The sequence below is a fragment of the Vicia villosa genome, unplaced genomic scaffold, assembly GCF_029867415.1.
Source record: "Vicia villosa cultivar HV-30 ecotype Madison, WI unplaced genomic scaffold, Vvil1.0 ctg.000371F_1_1, whole genome shotgun sequence".
Classification (NCBI taxonomy): domain Eukaryota; kingdom Viridiplantae; phylum Streptophyta; class Magnoliopsida; order Fabales; family Fabaceae; genus Vicia; species Vicia villosa.
Genome location: NW_026705172.1, coordinates 824179 through 850600, shown reverse-complemented (window position 1 = coordinate 850600; position 26422 = coordinate 824179). Strand labels below are relative to the sequence as shown.

Below are 26422 nucleotides of genomic sequence, written 5' to 3'. Positions count from 1 at the left end.
TACAAGCCATTTTCACTAAGTTCAATACTATATGGCCTATAATTCAAGTGATGACACACCAAAGCAATGATTGAATGATATTTTTCTGATTTGAGATCAGAATGGAAAGAGATAAGAAGCTTAGAGAAATAACCATGGTTAAGTCACTTTAACCATATGCATTAAATGGTAAGATTCCTTTCTATCTCCAAATGCCAAATCATCACTTCTTGAAGCAAGTTGCAAAGTTCTGAGTTCAGAACTCTTGGCCTATAAATAGAGGTCCAAACTTCATTGCAAATCACACCAAAACCTCACAATTATAGGTTTTCTCTCTTCTTTCTTGAATTACAAGTCATGTGTTTCAAAGTGAGGTAGAAAACTCAACCTCCAAACCTTGCAAGTTCTGAACAAAGTGATGCTTCCCACAACTTCTAAATGTCATATATGATGTGTCTGAATCACTCATACACCCCAAAATACCTGAAAACTCAAAATCATCATCTCACCTCCAAATATGCATAACATGAGACTTATCATGCCAAATTTTGTTCAGGCTCAATTCTGTCCAAACTACCACTTCTAACATCATCCATATATCACATATGAACTATCCAATCCATCACATATAGCCAATAACCTCAGAATCATCAAATTCGATTCACTCTTGAAGCTTATGCAGATCGGGTACCATGGCCATGCCCAGATGAATTCAGATGGTTCCAAGCATCCAGACACCTTCCATAAGGTTCATTGAAGCTATCCAGATCATCAAACAACTTCTGTAACACCTCCAAGCAAGAATTCGATTCTCAGTTGTGCCGTTTTTAAGGTAAGTGCTCATGAACTTCAAATTCATACTTCCACGCATCATAAATGAAATGTGAGCATACCATCTTGTTTCTGCACCTATGAGGATCATTAACCCTCAATCAATTGCATCATAACTTGCACATACACGATTTCACATTGAATTTCAGTTCTAGGGTTCTTCATGTTCATGCGAAAATTGACCCCTTTAGAGCAAAAATAAATGAATTCTGAGATCACCATCATGTTCCTTGTGAAAAACCGAGTGAGATAGACCCTTTGCTTGATCAAAACAACACAGTTTTAGAGATTTTCAAATTTCAGTTGGAGGGTTGTTCTTGGCGCGTTTTTGGTTCAAAGGATTTCTGGAAATTGATTTAAAATATAATTAATTCAACGCGTGTATATTACAAGCCACAAGCGTGGCTCAGTTGGCTTTTGTTTTGAGTAGTGACCTCAGGGTCACGAGTTCAAGTCCCTATGGGACCAAACCCTTCTTTTTTATCACTATTTCTCTTCATTTTCTTCACAACTTCAACCATTAATTTAACCAATCAAATTAACTCATTTTTTATTCATTTTTTGCACACTTCTCATTTAATATATGTATTTTATGAATATCAAAAAAAATCACAAAAATATATTTGTTTAATACATTTTTAATTAAGTTTAAAATAACATATTTTAAGTGTTTTTTAATACTTTTAAATATTGTTTTTCACTTGATTTCTCAAACTTAATCACTTGTAAATATTTTTCGAGCAAACCCTAATCATCTAAGTGTCAATTGAAGACAATCTTTTTGTTTATCTTGATTAAATTAACTTCTTTCAAAATTCAAATCATTTTAAAATAAACGATCATTCTTTTCAAAAACAATAAACCATTTCTTTTTGAAACTATTGATTAAATCTTTTTAATTGATCAATTGATTTTCAAAACGATGTGGGGCCTCTCGAATATTAGAGAGTATAAGACCCACTCCTTTTTCCTTTTATACAGTTTTTCTTTGTACAGAAAACTCTTTCAAAACAATACTTTTCAAACTGTTTTCAAAACAACAAACGACGCGTCTGTAAATAAAACGATCAACCATGTTTTGTAAATATACCACGGGCCTCCACGTAGGTATAAGTCCCAAGCCCCTTTTGTACATACCCATTCCAGTACATGAAATTAGGTATTTCATTGTACGCCTTTTGTACATATCTCAATCAATTTGTTTTTAACTTTGAATAACAAACCAAAAATGAAGGTTTCTTTAAATCTTCCCAAAAAAATATCATGGGCCTCCATGTAGGTATAAGTCCCAAGCCCTTTTGTAAATACCTGTTTAAATAGCTTTGAATAAACTCAAGTGGACCTCTCCCCGAGTGTGAGTCCCGAGCCTTGTGTATACAAATGGATCATGCTTACAGGTATATTTCCTTCATAAACTCCATTATATACACACACTTTGTCATATATGTGCTTGTTCATACTTGTTCATATCTGTTCATATAACTGTTCATATTTGTTCATGTACTTGTGCATATTTGCTCGTACTTGTTCATACTTGTGATTGTGTTATATATGCTTGTTCAACTTAGTACAACACTAGGTTCCCCATAGCCTCCTATTGGGCTTCGTGCAAAGAATCTCCACTAGTTTAGGTTAGGACATAGAGTATGGTTTCCCGGTGAAATCGCTCTAAGAGCTCAAACCAACTATACCATGCCTCCCCTTGGGCTTTGTACAAACGAGTGACCCTCCCATAGCCTCCTCTTGGGCTTACAATGCAAGGACCCTGGATTGTCCCTCCCATAGCCTCCTCTTGGGCTTACAATGCAAGGACCCTCGGATAGCCTCCTCTTGGGCTTCGTACAAGGACCCACGGGCTTCTTATAAGCATCCCCCAATATCCAAATCAAATACCCTAGGAGATTAGACATTTTTCATCTCTATGCTAGGAGTATCTCTTATATATCATCACAAACAATCAATCAATCAAACTTTTTTGCCACAAGTCTGGCTAATCAATCAAACTTTTTGCCACAAGGCTGGCTAATCAATCAAACTGTTTTACCACCGTACTGGATGATTAATCAAAGTTTTTGTCACAAGGCTGACTTCATTGAAACTTTTTGCCACAAGGCTGGCTGATTAATCAAAACTTTTTGTCACAAGGCTGACTTCATTGAAAGTTTTTGCCACAAGGCTGGTTAAACAAACAAAAAACAAACAGATGTATGTGATGATATAGATTAGATACATCTAGCATTTAGACGACATTTGTCTATTTTCCTTTGCTTCCACTAGCATAAGTGGGAACTACGATTGCTCTGACTTTCTCAACATCCCTTTGAGAATACGTAGGCACAAGGTCGATCCTTGGCGAGCAAAACAAAACAAAAAAAACCATTCAAACCTTAGCACCCGTAGACCCCGAGCTACAGATGCTCTGATTCCCTCTAAGGGATATGTATGCAGAGGATCGCGATGATCTTTGCGAGCATAATCAAACAAACACCTTAGGTCCCACCTATTTCACAAGAACCTCTCAATAACATGGAATGAAAAACAAAGCAAAGAAACCTATAGAGTACTATAGATACGTTGGGTGCTAATACCTTCCCTTCGTATAACCAACCCTCTTACCCAAAAGATCTCTCCCCCCACTTTTAGGTTATTGCAGCTTTTTTCCTTTTCCTCCTTTGGAAATAATAAAAAGTTTGGTCGGTACAAAAGAAAAATCATTTTTTGAGCACTCGAGCCCAAAGAAGGCATCAGGTGTCTCATCCACAAAAAAGAGGAACAAAACGATTTTTCGCCCGCGACATAAAGGCTTGCATGAATTCTGTAGGTAAGTACCCTCCCCACTGAAGTTTAGTTGGTTCAACCTGTCCTAGAATAGTAACTAGGTTCTATGGTGCTCATATCCCTGATCTTTCTTGTGGGTATTATCTCAACATGGCACTCAATCGGCCAGCCAAAAACATCCCTAGAGTCCAATCTCAATGAGTGTAGCATTGAGTATCAACCGACTTCAGTCAGGAATCTAAAGCCAGCCATCTCGCTACTTCCTATAGGCCAAAGTCAAGTTCAACTAAGGTTCTAAGGGCGGATTAGTGCTTAATGACACCACGCGGTAGCCAAATGTCTCCTCGATCACTTTCATGGGCCATCAGGACAAAACAAAGCATCGCACTAACGGTGGCCACCAGATCAACCATAACGATACATGTCGTACAGTCTCCTTGGTCTATTGCCACATACCTAAGGTACACTAGATCCGGGTGTAGGATCTTTCACACAACAGAATACCCAGAACAACCTTTAAAAATAAAGCAATCAAATCAAACAAGTGAAAATATTTAAGTGAATTCTAAACTTTAAGATAATCCCTCTTTTAAGTATAATCCCCAGCAGAGTCGCCAGTTCTGTAATACGGTGGGAGAACTGACTTTTTTGAAATGTTGCGGATAGCAAGAATCGCCACCGACTTTTATTTTATCCAATATATAGAAAGGCTAAAAGAACAAGAAAAGACCTTTTAAAAAGATTTTGAGTTCGGGGGGTAGGTTATACAAAGGGAAGGTGTAAGCACCCTTTGTATCCATGGTTATCCATAGGCTCTTAATTTCTTAGCTCACTTTGTTTACAAAAATGTTTGAAGTGTAGTGTGTGAATAGGAAAAGACTTGAATAAGGACTTTAGCTTGTAAAATAAGCGTAACCTTTTTGAATTGATTTGAAAAGGAGTGTGAAAAAGATTTTTGAATTTAAATCAAAGTAAGCAATTTGTAGCAACTATCCTAATTTTAAGATTTATGTTCTTTAAGCTTTTCAGTTTGAAAAGGCTATCCATACCATAAGAGGGTAGGAAGTCCTTTCATTGGATGTTGAGGGTCACCGAGGAACATCGTTCGCCATAAAACTGACCCTACCATATAGAGGTAGGTAGTCTTTAGGGAAGGATATAATAGTCATTAATCTTTTTTAGGCAACAGGCGAGGATACCTTAGTAATTGGACAATCATCATATTTCCGAGGCAATATCGAGGGACAAAATCTTATGATGATTTTAATGAACTGAGGGCAACATTTGCTTTAGGTATCCTCGGAATCAAGAGACTTGACTATTTTATCGTAATTAAAAGGCAACAGGCAACAAGGCAACAAGAGAGGTTACCCCAAAGGTGTGTGTGGCACAATCAAGTGATTCGGTTCGGATATTTTATCTTGTAATTAGTTATTCTAAATTAATTCAAGGCTTGCACTCCCTAGGATTACTAACCACAACAATTAATATTATACCGAAATAAAAGGCAGAAATAAAAGTTCCTACACTATTACAATAAACACCTGTAGGCAGCAGAAAATAAAAGGCAGAAAATAAATACTAATTACTATTACAAAAACCTTTTGCAAATCTATACATTGTTTCTAGAATTTAAAATGACAAAAATAATTAAATAACAGTAAAAATAAGAAAATAACAGACACGCGACAATCACTGAGTTTTTAAGATGAGAAGAGAAAATCGCAAACAAAATACAGCTAGGAAAATTAAGGCTAACGTGAAAACCTAAAAAAAAACCTAATGGCTAAAAAATTAATTATTACTGCTAAAAAACTAATGAAAAACCTAGGATAAAAACCTAAGCCTACAGTTAGACAACTCTTACATTACTGAGACCTTGAAGGTCCCCATGGGACTGCAGGCTCTGAAACGTTGGATTAATCCATGCATGCATAAGCGATGAATGTCTGCAAAACAGTCCAATGCTCACGATGGTAGTACTTTAGATCCATCAGATAGTCTTTTCCTGTAAATCAGTGCTAGCGGCAACATGAAAAGATGTCGTCCGGCAGTCCAATTTGTGACGCGATCTTGCAGAATGTAGTGGTCCGTTCGTGGCGGGACTTGATCGGCAAGGAAGGGCGGGCGACTGAGGTCATCGGAGAGCCGTGGATCTGGTATCGTTGGCGATGGTTGTGTGCGGAATCCGATGATGGATGCGGTGGTTTTGTGTATCCGGGAAGTCCAGCACGACTGCTCAAATGGTGATCGATTTCAAAGGTGTGACCGGTGATGGCTTTGTGCGTTGTAGTAGGAACCGCCGCGTCTCGACATTGATGTTTGGTTGCATCGATTGGAAGCAAAAGGAATTCGCGGTCGGCGGCCACGGTTCTAAGTCCCGTTGATGTCGTTGTTTTACATCTTCCTCTTTCCTGCTATTCAAAAACCTGAAACTACAAAGTAAGCACAAATAAACAACAACTGGAATCTGGGCGGCGAGTGGGAGAGATCTCGTTGCTGGCTCGCCGGTGATGCGTATGAGATTAGAAACTTGCTGGTTGTTTGATGCTTCGGTGTTGTGTTGTTTTTGGGTGGACTCTGTGAGCGGCGGATCTCGCGGAGGAGACTCGTACCCGATCCGCTTTGGTCCTCTTTTCTTTTCCACCGAATGAATGATAATATTGTTGGCTAGTGACTTTGAAGGTTTTGGAAGGTTGAAGGAAATTCGGTCAATGGATGGTACTGGGTTTGTGGCGAATGTACACGTGAATGAGAGGTTGTGAAATAAGGGTTAAAAAAATAGGGTTAGTTGTTAGGGTTGGAATTTGTACCTGGTCCCAAAGTTAGTAATTGTTAGTGTGTGTGTGTATATATATATATATATATATATATATATATATATATATATATATATATATATATATATATATATATATATATATATATATATATATATAGAAAATTAGGTTAAATAAAAATAAATGGGCTTGTACCTAGAGTTAAATGAAAAAATTCTTTTTTTTTTATATTTTAAAATTTTACCTAAAGCGCGCATAAAACAAAGATTAACACTTAACTATATAAAAAACTATTTTTTTAATCTTTTTATTATTTTATGATATTTTTTTATTTGTTTTGTGAATAAAATGTGAATAAAGTAAAAAAAAACTTCTTTTAATAAGCAATAAATAATAAAAATATGAAAATACCATTTAAATATTAAAAACTTTTTTTTTTGTGATTTTAAGAAAAAGTAATTTAAAAATGGAAATTAAGTTAGTAGCAAAAAACTGTCAGTAGTGGGATTCGAACTCGTGGGCAAATTTTGGGGTATGACAGTGTGTATATTCTTTGCTGATTGTTTTTGATATATCACATGTCTCAAAATCTTTCACGACATCTAGATCTGTTACGCCAGAATTTCAAGATTGTAAAAGAAAAAAAAGCTGAATCTTCAAGTTTTGCAAATATTTTCAAGAGGGGGATAACTTCTCAATCAACTATCAATGATGCTTTTAAGAAAAAAAGGAAAAGAGGACACTGACCTACAAATTGCAACTTATTTTTACAACATCTCCTTTAACGTTGTAAAAGATGAAGAATTTATAAAGATTTGTGAAATGATTGCCCGATATGGTAAAGCATATAAGCCACCATCTTATCATGACATTCAAGGTAAACATTTAAAGACAAAAGTTTAGTCAACAAAAAGCATATTGGTGGAGCATAAAGCTGCTGGGAAAATTTTGGATGTACAATAATGAGTGATGGATGGACTGACCAAAAGAGGAGGACTATCATAAACTTTTTAGTCAATAGTCCTATGAGAACTTTCTTTTTAAAATCAATTGATGCATATGGAATTTCAAAGACAGCTGATAAAGTTTTCAAAATGCTTACTAACATCGTTGAGGAAGTGGGAGTAGAAAATGTTGTTCAAATTGTAACAGATAATGCTGCAAACTACAAGTTAGCTGGACAAACATTGTTGGACAAGAGGAATATGCTTTATTAGATACCTTGTGTAGCTCATTGTATTGATCTAATGTTAGAGGATTTTGAGAGCAAGATACCTATGCATAAGGAGATTATTTCTTCTGGTAAAAATATCACAATTTACATTTATGCTAGGACGGGTCTTACAACTTTGTTGCATCATTATACTACAGGAGGTGAGTTGATAAGACCTGGTGTCACTCGCTTTGCAACATCATATTTGTGTTTGGGTTGCTTGAATGATAAGAAGGGAGAATTGTATAGGATGTTCACTTCTAAGGAATGGAAGGATAGTAAATTTGCCAAGACAAAAGATTGGAAATCAGTTGAAAATATAGTCACAAACAGGAACTTTTGGAAGAATTTGGTTATTTGCCTTAAGGGTGATTTTCCATTACTTAAAGTCTTGCGTATGGTGGATTCTGATGAGAAGCCAGCCATGGGCTATATCTATGAAGCAATGGATAAGGCAAAAGAGCAAATTCAAACTAGCTACAATAATAAGAGAAAAAGGTATAATTTTATAAAATAACTTAGATTGATTTATTTCATATAAATAGTATATAAGTATTTATTTATGAACTAATTTAATCTTTTCTTTCTTAAGCTACCAATCTTTATGGAAGATTATAGATAACAGATGGGACAAACAGTTGCATAGCCCTTTGCATGTTGCGCGCTACTATCTTAATCCAATGTTGCATTACAAACCTAATTTCAAAGCAGATAATGAAGTTAAACAGGGGATGTATGCATGTCTAGAAAGGATGATGGGAGAAGACATGGATATGGTGAATAAAATTGATGGTCAGCTTGAGGATTTTAAGAGTAAAAAAGGGTTCTTTGGGAGTGAAATAGCTCAACGTGGACTAGAAAACAAGACACTAACTCAATGGTGGGAATCTTACGGTGATGCACACCCAGAGTTGCAAAACTTTGCTATTCGTGTGTTAAGTTTGACCTGCAGCTCTTCTGGTTGTAAGAGAAACTAGAGTGCTTTTGAGATGGTATGTTTTCAAATTATCGTATATATTTTTTATAGTTACTATATGTTATGCATTTTAATTTAATATTTCCCCTTTTAAGGTTCATACGAAGAAAAGAAACCAGTTAAAACAAAAGACTATGAATGATCTTGTGTATGTGATGGTAAATACAAGATTGACCAAGAATAAGGCTGAAAGGAAAAAGCGAGATCTAACAATAGATGATTTCCAAGATGATGATGATTGGTGGTGTGTTTCTGAGGAAGAAAATGCAGGTGGTAATCATGTAAATGTAGCTGATTTAGATGAAGATTTGATGCAAAGTACTGATGTTAAATCAATTGCACATGAAGGTGACAATGAAGAAGAAAATGCACACGAAGGTGATGATGATGATGGTGATGATGATGATGATGATGATGATGATGATGATGATGATGATGATGATGAGATTAGTGTAGATGAAGGAGATGACATTATGGGGGATAATCCAAATTATCGGTGTATTCGTGATTTGTACTAACCTCTATAATTTTGAGTATTTTATTTTATGGACTTTGTTATTTTAGGTTTAAGATTTGAGACTTTTAATTTTATGTTTTCGATTTAGACTTTATGGATTTATATTTAATAATCAAACTTATGCATTATTAAATAAATAATATAAAACATTTTAAGTATTATTTTTTGGTAAAATCTTACGAAACAGTGTTGAGGAATGGGCCGTGGAGTTTCGACCGGAATATCTTGGTTCTGGACAGATTATCTGGGGAAGAGCAACCATCAGAGTTGAATATGCGCTATGGAGTCTTCTGGGTTAGGGTTTATGAACTTCCTTTGATGCTGAGATCTGAAGCAATGGCAAGGAAACTAGGTGGAATCCTTGGGGTCTTTGAAGAGATGGACATGAAGGAGGCAAATAGAAACGGGAGTATTCCTTCGTATTAAGGTCACAATGGATCTCAAGCAGCCTTTGAAGCGGGGTACGGTTGTTAGATTCAAGAATAAGAACATGCGAGTACATTTTAAGTATGAAAGACTACCCACTTTCTGCTTCGTCTATGGTCGTCTGGGGCACCAACTAAAGGATTGTGAGGCAACAGGGGAGTTTAGTGATGAAGGCTTTGAAGACATTGAAGAAAATGACTTATTGTATGGGCAATGGCTTCGGGCTTCGCCTCTCCTAGGGTGAATGATGATTTTAGGAAGAAAGAGTCCAACTCGAGCTCGTGCAGCAAGAGCCTCTTTAACCACTCGTCTGGCCAGAGTAAGAGTGATGCAAGAGGTAAGGAGAAGGAAGGCGAAGAAGAGGTGGAACAATGCAAAGAGTCAAATGAGAGAAGGAATCAGAAACCGAGTTAACCAATAGCAGAACCTAGTCCTAGTACGGGAAACCTTTTGGAAATTGAAGTTGTGGCCGAATCATTTGGGGCAGTTGACATCTCTAATATAGGATCCGATAGGGGGGCTTCTTCAAAAAGGAACACTGTGAAGAAGAAGAAATGGACTAGGAGACAAACCTCTAAGAGGGTAGAATCCGATTCAAAACAGAAGATAGAACTCGAGATTGGCAAGAGACAACTTGTTGACGTGATGATTACGGAGGGTGTAGTCGAAGGCTGTGGCAGTGGCGAGAAGAAGAGTAAAGGAGAAGATTCCAAGGCTGTATCCCCAAATATGATACCAGAGGTGGTGTTGGATGACCAACACCGCCTAGAACAATGAAAATAGTAAGCTGGAACTGTAGGGGGTTAGGGAATCCCCGTACAGTTCGAGCCTTGTTAAGGCTCAACCGAATTGAAAATCCCGATGTGCTCTTTATTATGGAGTCTTGTCTTAAGATGGAGGAAGTGATTTCCATCAGGCAGAAGACTGGTTTTGTTGAATTCCAGGTTGTTGATTGTAGGGGTGTAGGCAGAGAGAGGGCAGGAGGTCTCCTTTTGTTCTAGAAGGAGAAGCTTCATATAAATATTATGTCTTTCTCACTGAATCATATTGCTGGGTCAGTGGTTGACGATGAAGATGGGCAACCGTGGTATTTGTTCTGTATGTACGGCCACCCAGAGGAGCACAATAAAAGGAAAACTTGGCAGCTGGTCCGAGAGTTGTTTAGGGAGGGAGGCGAGAAAGCTATTATCTGCGGGGACTTTAATGACATATTGTGGGAGCACGAAAAAAGGGAGGAATTTGTAGATCTACAAGTAAACTGTTGTGGGGAAGACAAACTGTTAATTTACGTGGCCTTGTGGATTTAGGCTACGAAGGGTATCCGTTTACTTGGACAAATGGGAGGCAAGGAGATGAGAACATTCAGTGTAGGTTGGATAGGGGGCTGGCGTCAAACAGCTTCATCAATAGATTTACACCTATCAAAGTGCAGCACCTGTCTCGGTTCCATTCAGACCATGCTGCTATCAACATTACTCTCGAAGCTGAGACAGACCAAAACAATAGAGCCAGGAAGAATTCTCACTTGTTTCGATTCGAAGAAGTTTGGAGCAGTGATCCTAGATGTGAGAGATTCGTGGCAAAGCTCTGGAATGATCCTGCCAATAGAGGTCTTAACAAATTTGAGGGCATGAAAAGACTAGATGATATGTTTAAAGAATACAGAGCCAAGGAGATTGCCAAGGAACTCATCAAAATTGAAAAACATCTGCGGAATGAGTCTTGTTGGGCAGAAGGAGTGGAGGATATTAGGCGCAATAGAGCTTTAGAGGTGCAGAGGGATAAGTTACTCCAGGCGGAAGAAATGGTTTGGCGGCAATGAAGTAGAGCTTTGTGGCTAAAACACGGGGATAAAAACTCAAAAATTTTTCACGTGAAAGCAAGTCAAAGGAGGAGAACAAATTCTATAAAGAAGATTAAGGATGAGAATGGTTATTGGTGGAGAGGACAGGTTCACTGTGAGCGAATTTTAGTCACTTATTTCTCAGATATTTTCTCGTCTTCAATGCCAAAAAATATCCAGGAGGTCTGTAAAGTGGTTGAAGGTAGGCTTAACGATGAACATGTTAGGATCTGTGATGCAGCATTTACAGCTGATGAGGTAAAAACGTCCCTGTTCCAGTTTAATCCTTTGAAGGCCCCCAGGCCGGATGGTCTCCCGGCACTATTTTTTCAGAAATTCTGGCATATAGTGGGACGGGATGTCTGCAAGCTTGTTCTGGATATCCTGAATAACAAGAAGAACCCTGGTATCATCAACAACACTCATGTGGTCCTTATCCCGAAGTGCAAGAATCCAGCAAGACCGAAGGACTTTAGACCTATAAGTTTATGCAATGTAGTTATGAAGTTGGTCTCGAAAGTTATCGCAAATAGGATTAAACTGTTTTTGCCTGATATAATTGACGAGGAGCAGAGTGCTTTTGTTAAGGGGCGGCTAATTATGGACAACACTTTGATCGCGATGGAATGTTTCCATTGGACGAAACAAAAGGTGAAAGGGAAAAAAGGAGTTATGGCCCTCAAGCTGGACATGTCAAAAGCTTACGACAGACTTGAGTGGGCTTTTATAGTGGAGGTTTTTTCGTCCATGGGCTTCCCGAAGACTTTGGTGGAGCTAGTAGAGAGGTGCATTTCTTCTGTGTCGTACAAAGTAATGGTCAATGGAGTCCCGAGCAGAAGTTTCATTCCGGAAAGGGGCCTCCGTCAAGGGGACCTCCTATCTCCTTACTTGTTCATTCTTTGCGCTAACGTTTTTTCTGGTCTTTTAAAGAAAGCCTCTCGAGAGAAGGAGATTCATGGTATTCAGGTGGCGAGAAACTCTCCCGTGATCACACACTTGTTCTTCGCTGATGACAGTCTTTTATTCGCTAGAGCAAACAGGGAGGAAGCTATTAAAATCAAGGAGACTCTTAAAGTTTATAAACAAGCTTCTGGCCAAGTTGTAAACTTCGACAAGTCTGAAGTCTCATACAGCAGAAATGTGGGGGATTCCGTCAAAGTCACTATTCGTAGCTGCCTGGGTGTTAATTCTGTCCCTAACCATGCTCGTTATCTTGGGTTACCGGTAATTTTCGAAAGATCAAAGAAGGAGATTTTTGCCATGGATGTGGAAAGAGTTTGGAAGAAAGTCAAAGGGTGGAAGGAGAAATTTCTTTCAACCGCGGGGAAGGAATCCTAATTAAAGCGTCGCCCAAGCAATTCCCACGTATATCATGAGTTGCTTTAGGATTCCCGACTGTGTGTGCCGCGAGATTGATTCTTTACTTGCTAACTTTTGGTGGGGGTCGAAGAATGGTGACAGAAAAGTTCATTGGATAGGGTGGGAAAAGTTATCAAAGGCCAAAGGAGGGGGAGGCATGGGTTTCAGGGGTATAGGGGATTTTAATTCCAGCTTATTGGGAAAGCAATACTGGAGGTTGCTGACTCAGGAAACATCTTTGGTGGGCAAAGTTTTGAAAGGCAGGTACTTTCCTAGAGGCACCATTGAAGCATGCACCATGGGTTATAATCCAAGTTACACTTGGAGGAGTATAATGGGTGCGAGAGAAGTAGTTGAACGAGGTGCTCGATGGCGGATAGGCAATGGGGAGAAGGTTAATATTTTGAAGGACAGATGGATCCTAGGTAACAACGGATTCAAACTGCTTTATGGGGCCAACAATCTAGAAGAAAATGCGAGAGTTTGCGATCTCATTGATATGGACCTTGGAGGGTGGAAGAAGGATGTGATCCTGGAGAAATTTTTGCAGGAAGAGGATAAGAAGATAGTGAGCATTCCTCTTTCGAGGATACCTACGGAAGACAAAATTATTTGGAATTTTGAGAAGAACGGGGAGTACTCAGTCAAAACAGCATACCATGCAATGCGTGCTCACAAGGAGTCTCTCCTCCCGGGCCCCTCATATCATTCTAACCAGAAACTGTGGCAACTGATCTGGAGAGCTCCCATTTTGAATAGGCAGAGGAACTTCTTGTGGCGTGTCGCGAAAAATATCTTGCCAACTAGAGGTAATCTCTTAAAGAAAGGTATCTCCCTTGATCCTGTGTGTCCCTTTTGCTCCGTTGAAATGGAAAGAGTGCAACATCTCCTTATGGATTGTGTGTTTGCGAAACAAGTTCTTTTTGCCTCGCCGCTGAGTTATCACATTCCTGCAAATGTTGGTGTGAATCAATGGCTGCAAATGGTTTTGTCTTGTGGTGATGATAGTTGTGTCCAAGTTATCTGCTTCTGTTTGTATAAAATCTAGGACGCTAGAAACTTGGTTGTTTTTCAGAATAAACTTTGTTGTCCCATAGCTGTAGCTGGTGGTGCTATTGAGTGCGTGCAGGAATTTCGAAGAGCCAATCCCGATCATGGCAAGAAAGCTTCTGTGACTGCAAGGAGGCCCGGTGAGACTTTTCCTCTTAATGTTCATATAGCCCAGGTTGATGCTGGAATCACCAGGAATGGGGAGGCAGTGTTTGGTTGTCTTTTTAAAAGTCACTCTCTGGTTTTTCTGTTGGCTGCGAGCAAGAAGGAGAGCATTTAAGTGGAGGCGAGTCTGGCGGAACTGATGGCCATTCGGTGGTGTATTCAACTGGCTGTGGAACTTAAACTGGACAAAGTTGTCTTTCAATCGGATGCATAAGTGGTGGTTGACTGTATTAATTTGATAGTCAGTAATGCTGTTCTAGAGCCCTTAGCGGTGGAGTGTAGGAGTTTATTAAGTGGATTTGCTTTTGGTTCTGTTATTTTTATTCCTAGGTCTTGTAACTCTGAGGCGCACAATGTGGTGTCGCTTGGTAAACTGTATGGGTCAAGGACCTGGTTATGTAATCTCCCGGTGATAGATTCTATAGTCACAGGAGAGTTGCCTCCTCTAGTTTAATGAAAGAATTTTTACCGTAAAAAAAAAAAAGATCTTGTTATCATCTCTCGATCTAATAAAATTAATTGTGTAAGATCTTTCGATCTTAATTACGATTTTATATTTTACGATCTTAATGTCCCCTCTCAATCTTATGTAATATCTCGATTCTGACAACATTGCTCTGAATGTCATTGCTTTGAATTCGTTGCCTTGTAAAAGTATACTTTCCTTTAGGTCATGAAATTATTAACCATTCATTTGAATTGTAAGGTATTTGGTGAGATTTGTGTAACTTTCCATTCAGCCATTAATTTGAATTTTACATTTGAGAGAGTGATCCCTATGAACTCCTTTGAGATAGAAAAACTTTAAAAAAAAAAATTATTTTGAAAAAATATAACCATAGGCCAAAAATAAAAACAAATGATGTCCATTTTTCTTTAGGATTAAGAGAGCATTCATTCTATGGTAGGTTATGAATAAGTTACAGAGAGGAAAAGCTTGATTTTGAAAAGGTCAAAAAATAATAGTTGATACATGAGTTATAAAGTTTATCTTGACAAAATAATAAGAAAAAGACAGAAGTTAGAAAGAGAAAAAAAGAAAAAACATAACCAAAATTAAAAAGGGAAAATTATGGCAAGTAGTGAATGAATTGAAAATAAATGGTTGAAGTAGTTTTTTCCATAAATGATTTCTGTACTAAATCTAAGGCCTTTGAAATCCTAGAAAACAATGATTTTCTTCTAAGTCTGGCCACATTACAATATGAAAAGACCTTAGTGATTCTTTATTGAAAAACTTGGTTGCATTAATTTAGATGAAAACCAATTTGATTTGATGTTAAATGATTTGCAATTTCTGAGTGAAACACTCGCGCCTATAGAGTGATACACTTGTGAGGAAGTGATTTAGTTTGGTTAATTTTTTATTTGAATTCTTTATTGTGTTCTTTGATGCAACAACTTATTTATAGATATGATTTGTTTTAGTGATACCTTTTGATTATCTTGAATTTGTTGCTGACAAGCCATGCAAGTTTGAAAACTATTTATGAACCATGTTTTATTGGAAGCCCTAGTTTGTTAAGATTGTGTACTGATTATTTGGAATTTAATATTGTTCGAGGAAAGAAAAAAAATGATAATTTGGAGAAAATTTATAAATGTGTAATTTACCTGAATATCACTATTGATTTCACACACTTATATACTTAGAAATAAAGTAACACCTTAAACCTATAGGTCATGCATATAATGAATATTGTCTTATAAATGGATTTGATTCTAATTTATCATCATTAGAATATGATAGGCATGGTGATTAGAAAGCAAAGGATAAAGGATTAAAATACCATGCAATATGGATCTAAGTTAGCAGAGATTTAAGGGTACATATGACAAAGGTCTAGGCTAAATTCGTTGGGTGATGCATAACTCAATATATTAAGGAAATTTCTTTACCCACCTCCTAACCTTCTTACCCATCTTTGGCGAAATTACCAAAATACCCCTTATTTCGGAAATACATTTCTAAAAACGTACTTTTATTGAAAAAAAAAAGGTGTTTTCGAAAATACACTTCCGAAAACACGAAAAAAAAGGTGTTTTCGGAGATACATTTCCGAAAACACCCCCTTTTTTGAGTTTTCGGAGATGCATTTCCGAAAACACTCCTTTTTGGGAGAGGGAGGTGTTTTCGGAGATGCATATCCGAAATATTCCAAGACCAAATTGGTCTTGGAATGTTTCGGATATACACTTCCAAAATAATTCAATAATTATTAAAAAATTAAAATCAAGTGAATCAATACAATTAATAGGTATAAAATGAAAGTGAATCAATAATTTTCTCAAGATTCTTACTTCAAATAATTTTCTCCTATTTTTAGTAATAAATAATTTTCTCTCTAATAAATCATAATTCCCTATTCTCATACATAAAATAGATTTTTCACATTTTTGTATAACTATCTAATTATACTTCATATAAAAAAAATCATAATGCTAAATATTTTTGAATTTTTTTTTGAATTTTATTTAAATTTAATCATATTAAATTCACTTAATATAAATAATAAAGTTGTTTCATTTTTAAATATAATATATACAAATTCACAAAGTGTCTATAAAAAATATACAAAAACTAAATAATAATTAGCATAATAATTTTATTGTGAAAAAAAAATATAATTGTATTTTAAATAATGTATTATAATTAATAACAATAATAATCACGTAATTTATATTAATTTTTCTTAAAAATACATGATTTTTAATATTTATTTGTAGGAAATGTTATTTTTTATTAAATAATGATTTATCTCAATTTTAAACAAATGACAATGAAATTGATAATATTTTGTAATCATTTTTAAACATTTTAAAAAATATTATATATATTTTTTATTTTTACATATTTGTGTGCTTATTATTCATTATTTATGCACATTTTGAGCATTATTTTTTATTCTATTTAAAATTGAAACAATTTTATTATTTACTTTAATTAATTGAATATGATTTTTTTAAAGAAAATAAAAACGTGAGTTTTGTTTTAAAATAAGAATATGTTATTTTTTTATAAAGATTAACAATTATTATAAATATATAAATAAAAAATTATAACTTATTTTGTAAGTGAAATTATTTTAATTTTTTTAATTAAAATTATTTTAAATTTTAAAATTTGAATTAGGATAGAAATATATAATAACTATTATTCATAACTCATAAATTATATCAAAATATATAATTATTATTATTTATTACTCATAAATTATATCAAATTTATGATATGTGAATTAATTAATATCCTAAAATTAATTTTTGGGATTTTTTAAGTTTTTTTTGTTGTTTCGGAGATTCATCTCCGAATTAGTCAAAATCTCAATTTTTGGGATTTTTTCAGAAATGCACTTCCGAAGTCTGGAAAAATTTTTTAAAAAAAAATATTTCGGAAATGCATTTCCGAAGCGGGGTAAAATGGGTTTTTCGCTGGGGGTGACCCCCATAGGGAGGTGGGTAAAGAAATTTTCATATATTGATCCAAGGCATAAGATTTCCCTTGCAAAACCCGTAAAATTTGATGGGGGATCCACTACTCAATCAAAGAATGGAAGGTAGTTCAAAGGTGGCTAAAATCTTTATTTGGCGCAAGTAAAAAAGGAAATCTATTTAGAAGGAGTTATAGTGTCATGTAGATTAGTCTAGTTTTATTTACATAGAATTGAGAGATTGTCTAATAGAGGAGAACGACGATGGTGAGAGTAATATTGGTGGAGGCCTACAAGAGCAATAGCAAAAAAATCCGGACATGGGATTTTTACATTTTATGTTTGGATTTTGGTTGTTGGATGCGCGTTTTGCTGAAAGAAATGAAGCATAATAAATATGAAAAAGAGATGGGTCGTTGCAAAGTTTGGACTTAATAATGGATTGAATAAAATATTAAATAACTATAACCGATAACCAAACCAAATCACCTTAGTTTCGTCGGTTTGGTTCAGTTTTTGAACTGAACAAAAAACAATCATTTTTTTTTACGATTTAGTTTGATTTAGGTTATCGATTTAATTGACTTTTTTATCCGCCTACCCATACATGTAACATTTTCCACAACCCACTTATAAACCAATATCAAATTAACCATAAAAAAGTCCATAACACCTAAATCCCTCTTTTCTTTTTGGGTGTGTTTTGTCCGCAGCAGTGTTAGCTGGAGATTTCGATTGAAGAAAATGTTCTTTGAAGAAATTAGAGTTCGAAGAGAAATGGCTGCTGATGGCCATTCCCGAGAATAAATGGCTCCTGATGGCCATGTTCGAGGATGTTATTTAAGTTGAGATGAAGATGATTGAAATCGAAGCTGAATCGAGATAAATTGTCTTTGGAACTTAAGCGTTTTTCTCGAAATACAAAGAGTACTGAAGCTTGGCGTATTTCGTGTCATTCTCGTTAAGGATCACGTTGCCACGTATCAAAAGAGAATTCAGGCGGGAGAATTTGAATTTCGAAACATTCTGTATAACTGAACAAGGACAGATGGCGCCCCAGGGATTCGAAGCGTATGCATGTGAGCAACATGGCATTTCGTTAGTGTAGGACCGTTAGGGTCGAATTAGTATAAATAAGGGTCTTAATATCAGGATCCAGGGTGTTCATTTTGTACAAATCACTCGCAAAATTACTCAAGTATCAAGTGTTAAGAGAAAGAGTTCGCTGAGAAATGTACGTATGACACCAACACCACTTTAAATACGTTTGTATTTTTCTTTATTCAAGTATCTTTCCAATATCTTCATCTTTCGTTTAGTTTTAATTCAAAGCCTTTTCCATTCACCTGTACTTTACATTCCTGTACTTCACATTCCTGTACTTTACATTCCTGTACTTTACATTCTTGTACTTTACATTTCTGCAATTTACATTTCTTTTACATTTCGTCAAAGTTATATTTACGTGTATAACAAGTCTATTTCGCAAGATTATTCACATGATCACACCATAAACAAGTTTCGAAGCAAAAACCAACAAATATGAATCAAATTATATCAAAAGACAACTATTTGACTATGTCCTAGGATCAATCTAGTCGATCCTGCGAGTAACCAAAGTATAAACTATAGTTTGGAGGACTAGCGATTGTTTACCAGAAATCACCGTAAACAGGTAGATGGAGGAGAAGGGGAGGATGGGAGAAGATATATATAATGAATGTATTTGGTTCAATATTTAGAAGAGGATGAGTGGGAAAGGGAGCAAAATCACTCCAAATCACCCTTCTTATGTCCCCCAAATCGGAGGATTTAAGGGGGAGGGAGAGAATATGAGTTTTCATATTTAATAAGTTAAGATATTTACTAAAATATCCTTAGTTTTATTTTAATATTTTAAAATTATTGTTTTATTTCGTGTTCATTCTTCTCTTTTGTGTGATTTTTCTCTATTTGTTCCATCAACTTATTATAATCGTTCTTCATTTTTAATTTTTTATTTTTATTTTTTATTTAATATATTTAGTTTTTTTCCAAATTTGTTATGAATTTTTATTATAATAATAATAATAATAATAATAATAATAATAATAATAATAATAATAATAAGTTAATTTATGTATTCATAAGTTTTATCATATCACTCCATTTTCAAATTATTTTTGAATTGGTTCGGTTCATTGTCAGTCATATTTTCCTCCATTAAAATTACTCTCTTTCCGCTTCTTATTTGAACCAAAAAATTTACGAGCAAATCCCAAAAATCTAAGTAGTTCCATTGACTCCTCTCTAAAAAAAAATTTCTTTGAAGTCGCACCAAACTCTTTCAAACTATAATAACATCTTCGTAGATCAGAGAGATAAAAAATGAGAAATAAAATTTACAACTGAATTGATGACTACAACCCTACCACCAAAACTCACATAACTAAATGTCAATAACTCACCTCAAATAATAATAAAAAATGGATGGTTTTAGATGTTAACGTTAGTCAAATTCGACCAAACACAATCCACGAAAACCTTTCAATAGTCCATGCATGTGCCATGCTTCTTTATTCCAACTTTTATTTTGTTTCATCAACTTTATAGAAAAATAATCATATACAAATACAAGCATATAGATCATTACTAAAGTAGTTCAAATTAATGCACATACATATTACTTGTCCTACGAAAGGCAAGATAAGCGGAAGCTGTTTTCAATTAATTAGCTTATTTTCAAAGTTTCATCCCCATCAAGGATTCCAGCTTTTGGTTTAAGCTTTTGATTCACAGTCATTGTGTTGGTGATACTAACTACACCTATGACTAGTTTACAAGTGACCAATAATTCTCTTCGCTTTTTAAATAATTTCCTTAAATTCTTGTTAACTTTTTTCTATCCATTTGTAGCAAATGATTCCAACCCCCTCTTGATTAGGAGTTGTGGGGAATCGAACTGTGATCCTCCCTATAAATTCAACGCCAATCACCACTGAACCAATTAACAATTGGTTGTAACAAAGTGATTTTAATTTATAAGTGCTAATTATTTTTATCATTATAGTCATAACGGTGTTAAGAATTTTTTAAATAGCACCTAAAAGATATATGGTTATAGTATATTTAATATATAATTATAATAACAAAATTGCTCTTGTTTAGATTTATTTTTATCTTCCACTTTAAATTAATTTTTACCTCTTTATATACGTTTTAAGGGTAGCTTAATGTGAATTCAATTTCAAAATTGATTTGGATCCTCTCAATTCTTATTTACCTCAATCTCTCTCAACTTTAAATCATAATAATTTTATTAATCTAATAAAAATATATATTAAAACAAAATATTCTTTAAAAGAAAAAAATATCTCTATACATAAAATTTACTAATGAGTATTTGATCATTTAATTTTAAATCTTCAAAGATCAATTTTTTGTCTAATATTTTTTGTCAATATATAAAGTATTCCAAAACTGTTTTGACGAGTGTGCTGAAAACTTAGGGCCTGTTTGAAAGGCTTTTTAAAAACTCTATTTTAGTTTTTGAAAATTTAAAAACTAAAAACTTGTTTGAATATAATATTTTACAAATGTGTTTTTAAAAACTCTTCACAAATTTTCAGTTTTTAAAAGCAAAAAACTGAAATGGCTAAATTGTGTTTTGATTTTTACTTTTCAGTTTTTAAAAACTAAAAACAAAAACTATTTCAAACAGACCCTTAATCTAAGAAAGTTTAGGACATGGTTATGTTAGGATGTTGTTGTTGAAGGTAGTCTAGTAGGTAAGAAATTTGGTTGATTTAATTTTTAATCCAACTTTCAAAGCGATTCGAGGACGCTGTGGAAGAAAAATGGTATGATAAATTGAAATATGATGAATATGAAGCACATTTTTAGAGAAATTCTTTATTGACCCCTCTCTTCTTGGTCACTCTCGCTGAAATTCCGTAATTGCTCATTTACTTCGGAAATGCATTTTCGAAGTTGAAAAAACGACTGATTTCGGAGATGTATTTCCGAAATCACCTTTTGTTTACGTAAAAAAATAATATTTCAGAAATACATTTTCGAAAACAACATTTCGGAAGTGAATTTCTGAAATAATGCGCGTTCTACTGTTTAAACAAAACAGCCTCCCCCCATTTCCATTTTACCCTAAAACTCAAAAAATTTCAAAAATCTTCCCATTTGTGGTTCCTACTACACGAAGTTGATTCTCCAAAGTTGCTCTACAACCTTCAAAGACTACTCAAAGGCTACATTCAAAGCTTCCAAATTGTAAGTTCTCACAACCTTATATTGTAACATTGAAATTCATATTAGGGTTGATAGAAATTAGCAAAATGATATAGGGTTAAGTTATTATTAGTCACTTAGGTTATTTAGATAGGAAAAATCTGATTTTAAAGCATTTAAGGGAAGAAATGGGTTTTCTGCAAAAATGGAGTCGCGGGTGTTTTCGGAAGTGCATTTCCGAAAACAGCTCCCTGACCAGTTTCGGAAATGCACTTCCGAAGTTGACCCAAAAAGTTTTTTTTATTTTCTTGATTGTTTCACCTTCTAACCTGTTCGCTTATGGATTTCAATTGTTTCAGGAAAATGGCAGTCAACCCAGCTAGAATTAGACAGGGGAGAGAGACACAGACAGCATCGGCTAGACGCGAGCGGGCGGCGCAGCTGGCATTGACGCGGGGACGGGGTAGAGTACGAGCACCCGTCCAGACAGATGATCCTGGTTCCTCGTCTGGATCGAGGAGTCGGCTGGCTCGGGTATCTTCTTCCCATCAGGAGGAGGTACGGGAGGAGGAGGAGGTGAGATACCAGGAGGCGTAGGAGGAGATACCTGATGTTGATCCTCCACACGGGGAGGAGGAGGAGGAGGGCTACCCGGGAGAGCCTAGGGACACTTTCGTGCTGATTTCCTATCACGAGCACCTCACTCGACGTGTCTGGGAGGGAGAGGTATTTTTTATAATTTATCCGACTTTATTATTTAACCATTTTTTATTTAGCTTTTTATTTCACATTTTCTTCACGGTCTAATTAACAATCTTTTTTATTTTTGTTTTTGTTGTAACAGGAAAGGCCGACGCTAAAAATGGTGAACCACGCGCGAAAGTTTTTTGTTCTCTTTAAACCAGAGGCACAGTGGTTTAATGATGTGGTGACTGCTTCCGGGCTAGGTGGGTTGTGCATGACCGGGTATACCACCATCAGCCACGGCATGCAGGGGGCTTTTGTGGAGCGGTGGCATAGAGAGACGTCTTCTTTCCACTTACCGGTTGGGGAGTTGACGATCACCTTGCACGATGTGCATTGTCTTCTCCACTTGCCAACTAGGGGGATGCTACTGAACCATTCCCGGATCCAGAGGATCGATGCGATCGAGTTGATAGGGATCTATCTGGATGTGGACCCAGATATGACTGATTTTGAGTGTTGGACGACAAATGGGGCTCATATCCGGTTCTCCACCTTAAGAGAGTTGTATGAGCACCACTTGGTGGCGGCGACCGATTTTGAGGATGCGGGTAACGACCTACTTATGGAGTATCACCGTGCCTGCGCTCTCCGATGCTGGTTCATGTTTTTGGTAGGCACTGCACTCTTTATGGACAAGAGTGCAACATACATCGACGTGACCTACCTCCGCTACTTCATGGACTTGACTACCATTCACCAGTGGAATTGGGGGTTTGCTATTCTGGTATACCTATACCAGAAGCTGAATGAAGCCTCCAACTGGAGGACCAGGCAGTTGACTGGATCTGCCACACTCTTGACGGTAGGGTTCTTTTTAATTGTTTCACATTTATTTAGGGTTCGTATTTATTTTTAATACATTATCCTGTTGGTCTTTCAGGGCTGGATCATATCCTACTTCCCCCGCATCCACGGCTTCGCCATTGATCCTGCGTACGATGACATTCGTTGGAACAACGCAGTACGTTCTCCAAAGGGGGAACAACGCAATGGGACCATATCGCGTGTACCTCGACCGCAAAGCTCACGATGACATTCATTGGATGCCATTCAGTGACTACACTGTTGTTGTCCCATTTGACCGCATCGCGTTATATTCTGGCTGGTTGGCATGCGGGGCCAACGCCATGGTGAGGTATCTTCCAGAGTGGTGCATGCGGCAGTTTGGACATGTGCAGATGATACCGAGGTCACCGTTTGAGGCTGCTCCCAACACAGTTACCCGAGTGGAGCTCACTGCCATATTTGCGGACTGGGAGCATCATTTGGTCCCGGATGAGTATCGTCGCATGCAGGCCACCCAGGAGTGGCATTGTGTATAGGGGTGTGTGACATGGTTCTATCGGGTGTCACATCCTCTAATGACACCCGACCCTCCTAGGCCAGCATACGAGGAGATCCTGGAGAACCAGCAGGCCGAGGAAGACCATACCATTGATCTCCTGCCGATATGCCAGCGGATAGAGATGCTTGGGCGGGACGCGTTGGAGCGAGGTATCATTGATCAGGGCGGTCCAGAGGCATTCGTCGTGGTGGAGAGGATGGTTGGTGATGCTGTCATACCCCAAAATTTGCTCTACTCTTTTCATCTCCAATAACTCAAGGCTCAGGGGTTCTTCTCAAGCAACTCTCTCCTAACTGAGGGTCTCAAAACTAGGGTTTGTAGGTTATCAAAGGAATTTGAGTGTCTAAAGTCTCAAATGGATCCCAAGGTGTCTCACATGTATCAAGGCACCTCCATGTCAAAATTCAAGCTTATATTCCAAGGATTGCTCATTCAATGGCTCAGATGATCAATGATCGATTATGTTGGCCTAAAAGTCAACTATAGTCAAAGTACAGTCAAACTTCAAGATTTTTGGTCGACATCAAGTATGTGAGGGTATATCAATCATTTGATCAAAGATTGATCATGATTTATCAGTAGAAACTCAGAGATGAACAAATACAAAAAGGTTCAAATTAGGGTTTCTCTAGGAGAAAGTCAACTCAACTTTGACTGGCCATAACTTTCAAATGGAACATCAAAAATTCCCCACTCAAAGCCTATTTGGAAGGAAATTGGATCCTCTACAACTTTGTCTCTCACCAGCCAAGGCCAGAAAGGTTTCATTTGAGAGATATAGTCCAATACATTATAGGTCCTCCACAAAGGTCAACAAAGAACACATTTTGGGTCAAAACTCATAACTTGAGCATGGAAGTTTCAATTGATATGAAACCAAAAAGGTCATTTAGAGGACTCTTTGAGCTTTCCAAAAAGTCCTAGAACATGGTCATATGGCAAAAATTGAGCAAGATACAGGTCGCAGAAGTTGAACATTTTTTGAAGAGATGCATGAAGAGAAATGCTTGTCAAAATCAGTTTTCTTCCAAATGGGCCTAAGAAGGATTAAATTAAATAAAATGCAAAAGTAAGTTACCATTACATATGGGCTTTGTGTTCACTCGTCTTGAGGTCCAAGATGGCCCATAATATATGTCAAATTCGTGCACAAGCTCTAAGAGGAAAAAAAGAGCAATTTTGGAAAGATTTGCAGTTGATTTTCAATCAAATATGTTTGAGTAAATATCTTGATTTCCTTCCAATTCCATTGCCCTAAATTTCCTCACCTATATAAGCATATGAATCCCAAACGAAAGAGGGGTTTTTTTTTTGGGGCAGCCATAGAACTTAGGGTTTGCACTTCAAAATTGCAAAATAAAGTTACACCATGGAACTCTTGCTTGCAGCGATTCTCATGCGGTTTTAAGGACTGATTCTCGCTTCTGAGGATTTCAGGAACATTATCATACCATTACTGAAGCGCCATACACACTCAAACGCTTCCTCACAGCATCTCCGGTTTGCCTATTTTCTTTGAAACTCAAACTCTTATTCCTTGCGTCGTTACTCAGTCTTATATGCATACTCCTTCTCATGATGATGTTTGAGACGATTTAGACGCACCGTTCGCAAGCTTTGACGCTGGAACAGAGGTTTGCCATGGTTAGGGCTAAGAACACGGGAAGCTTCGTACCGGCGTCTACAGGGAGCGTTGGATCAAACGGAGGTCACCAATGAACTCGCCATAGTCGATTTATGTAAACTGAGTGTTTCTTTCTTTCGTTTGTGATCGTTTTGCAGGTACGTCGTTTGAATCCCATCGGAGAAGAAGACCGGGAACACTGTTCCGGCGGTCGTTTGTTTTCTGACTTGTTTGACTTCCAGCGTGGCATGGTTATGTAACACGATTGGCTGGTCAAAGGTGGAGGGGTATGCGCTTGCGTCTGATTGGCTATTCAGAAGGGAAGGGGGCCCACGCACTAACTTTTTATTCTAATTAATATTCTTGATTATTGTTTTCAGTTATTGACCAGTAGGGAGTTCACTAACAGAAAAACAAGCATAGCAGGAGTGGCATATGCAAAAGGTTGTGAACCCTCATCACGCCGGTTCGATCCCTGGCTAGGGATCCTTTAATTTTTATTTCGTTTATAGTTTCAGTTTCCACAGGCTCCGGTGTGTACACCCAAGTCTGGTTCACCACGCACCCTCACGTCTCACCACAAGATCACGCCAATTCAGATCTAATGCCCAGGAATACAAAGGTGCATACCATGGACACACAGTCCAGTCACATGCAATTCTAACCAGGTTTTATATATATTTTCTTATACTTTATTTGTTTTTCTATTTAGATTTAATAGGAGTTAATTTTTGTTTAATTGAATCAATTCATTCTAATTAAGATTAATATAATCATATTAAGATTAGGCTTAGGATTTATGCTCCCCAATATTTCGATTACTCGATTTAATTAATTTTAATTAATTATAAAAATGGCAACGACCCTAGAAACCCTTATTAACCTTTAGGGTTTGTCCAATCCCATTAGTTTTTAGCCAAAGAATAATAGGGTTTAATTTATTATTCCCTTCGATTAAATCAATCGATCGCGGTGGGTAATAATCAATTAATTGTTCAATTAATTAAAATAATATAATTCAAATAAACTTATTTTGCTAAAGGATTTTAACCAAATCTATTGGTTACGATGATTAGCATTTCCTCCTTAAAAATTCGTTATTATTTTTAATCAAAACTATTGATTATGAGGGATAAC

The 26422-nt window shown here is 36.5% G+C and overlaps 1 protein-coding gene across 1 annotated transcript; it reads left to right on the top strand.

Annotated features, from left to right (window-relative positions):
* Positions 1–7615: 7615 nt before the first annotated feature.
* LOC131627609 (uncharacterized) lies at positions 7616–8558 on the top strand. Its single transcript, XM_058898448.1, has 2 exons — positions 7616–8079; positions 8174–8558. Exons 1-2 carry the CDS (start codon positions 7616–7618, stop codon positions 8556–8558), a joined length of 849 nt encoding a protein of 282 aa, XP_058754431.1.
* Positions 8559–26422: the final 17864 nt, after the last annotated feature.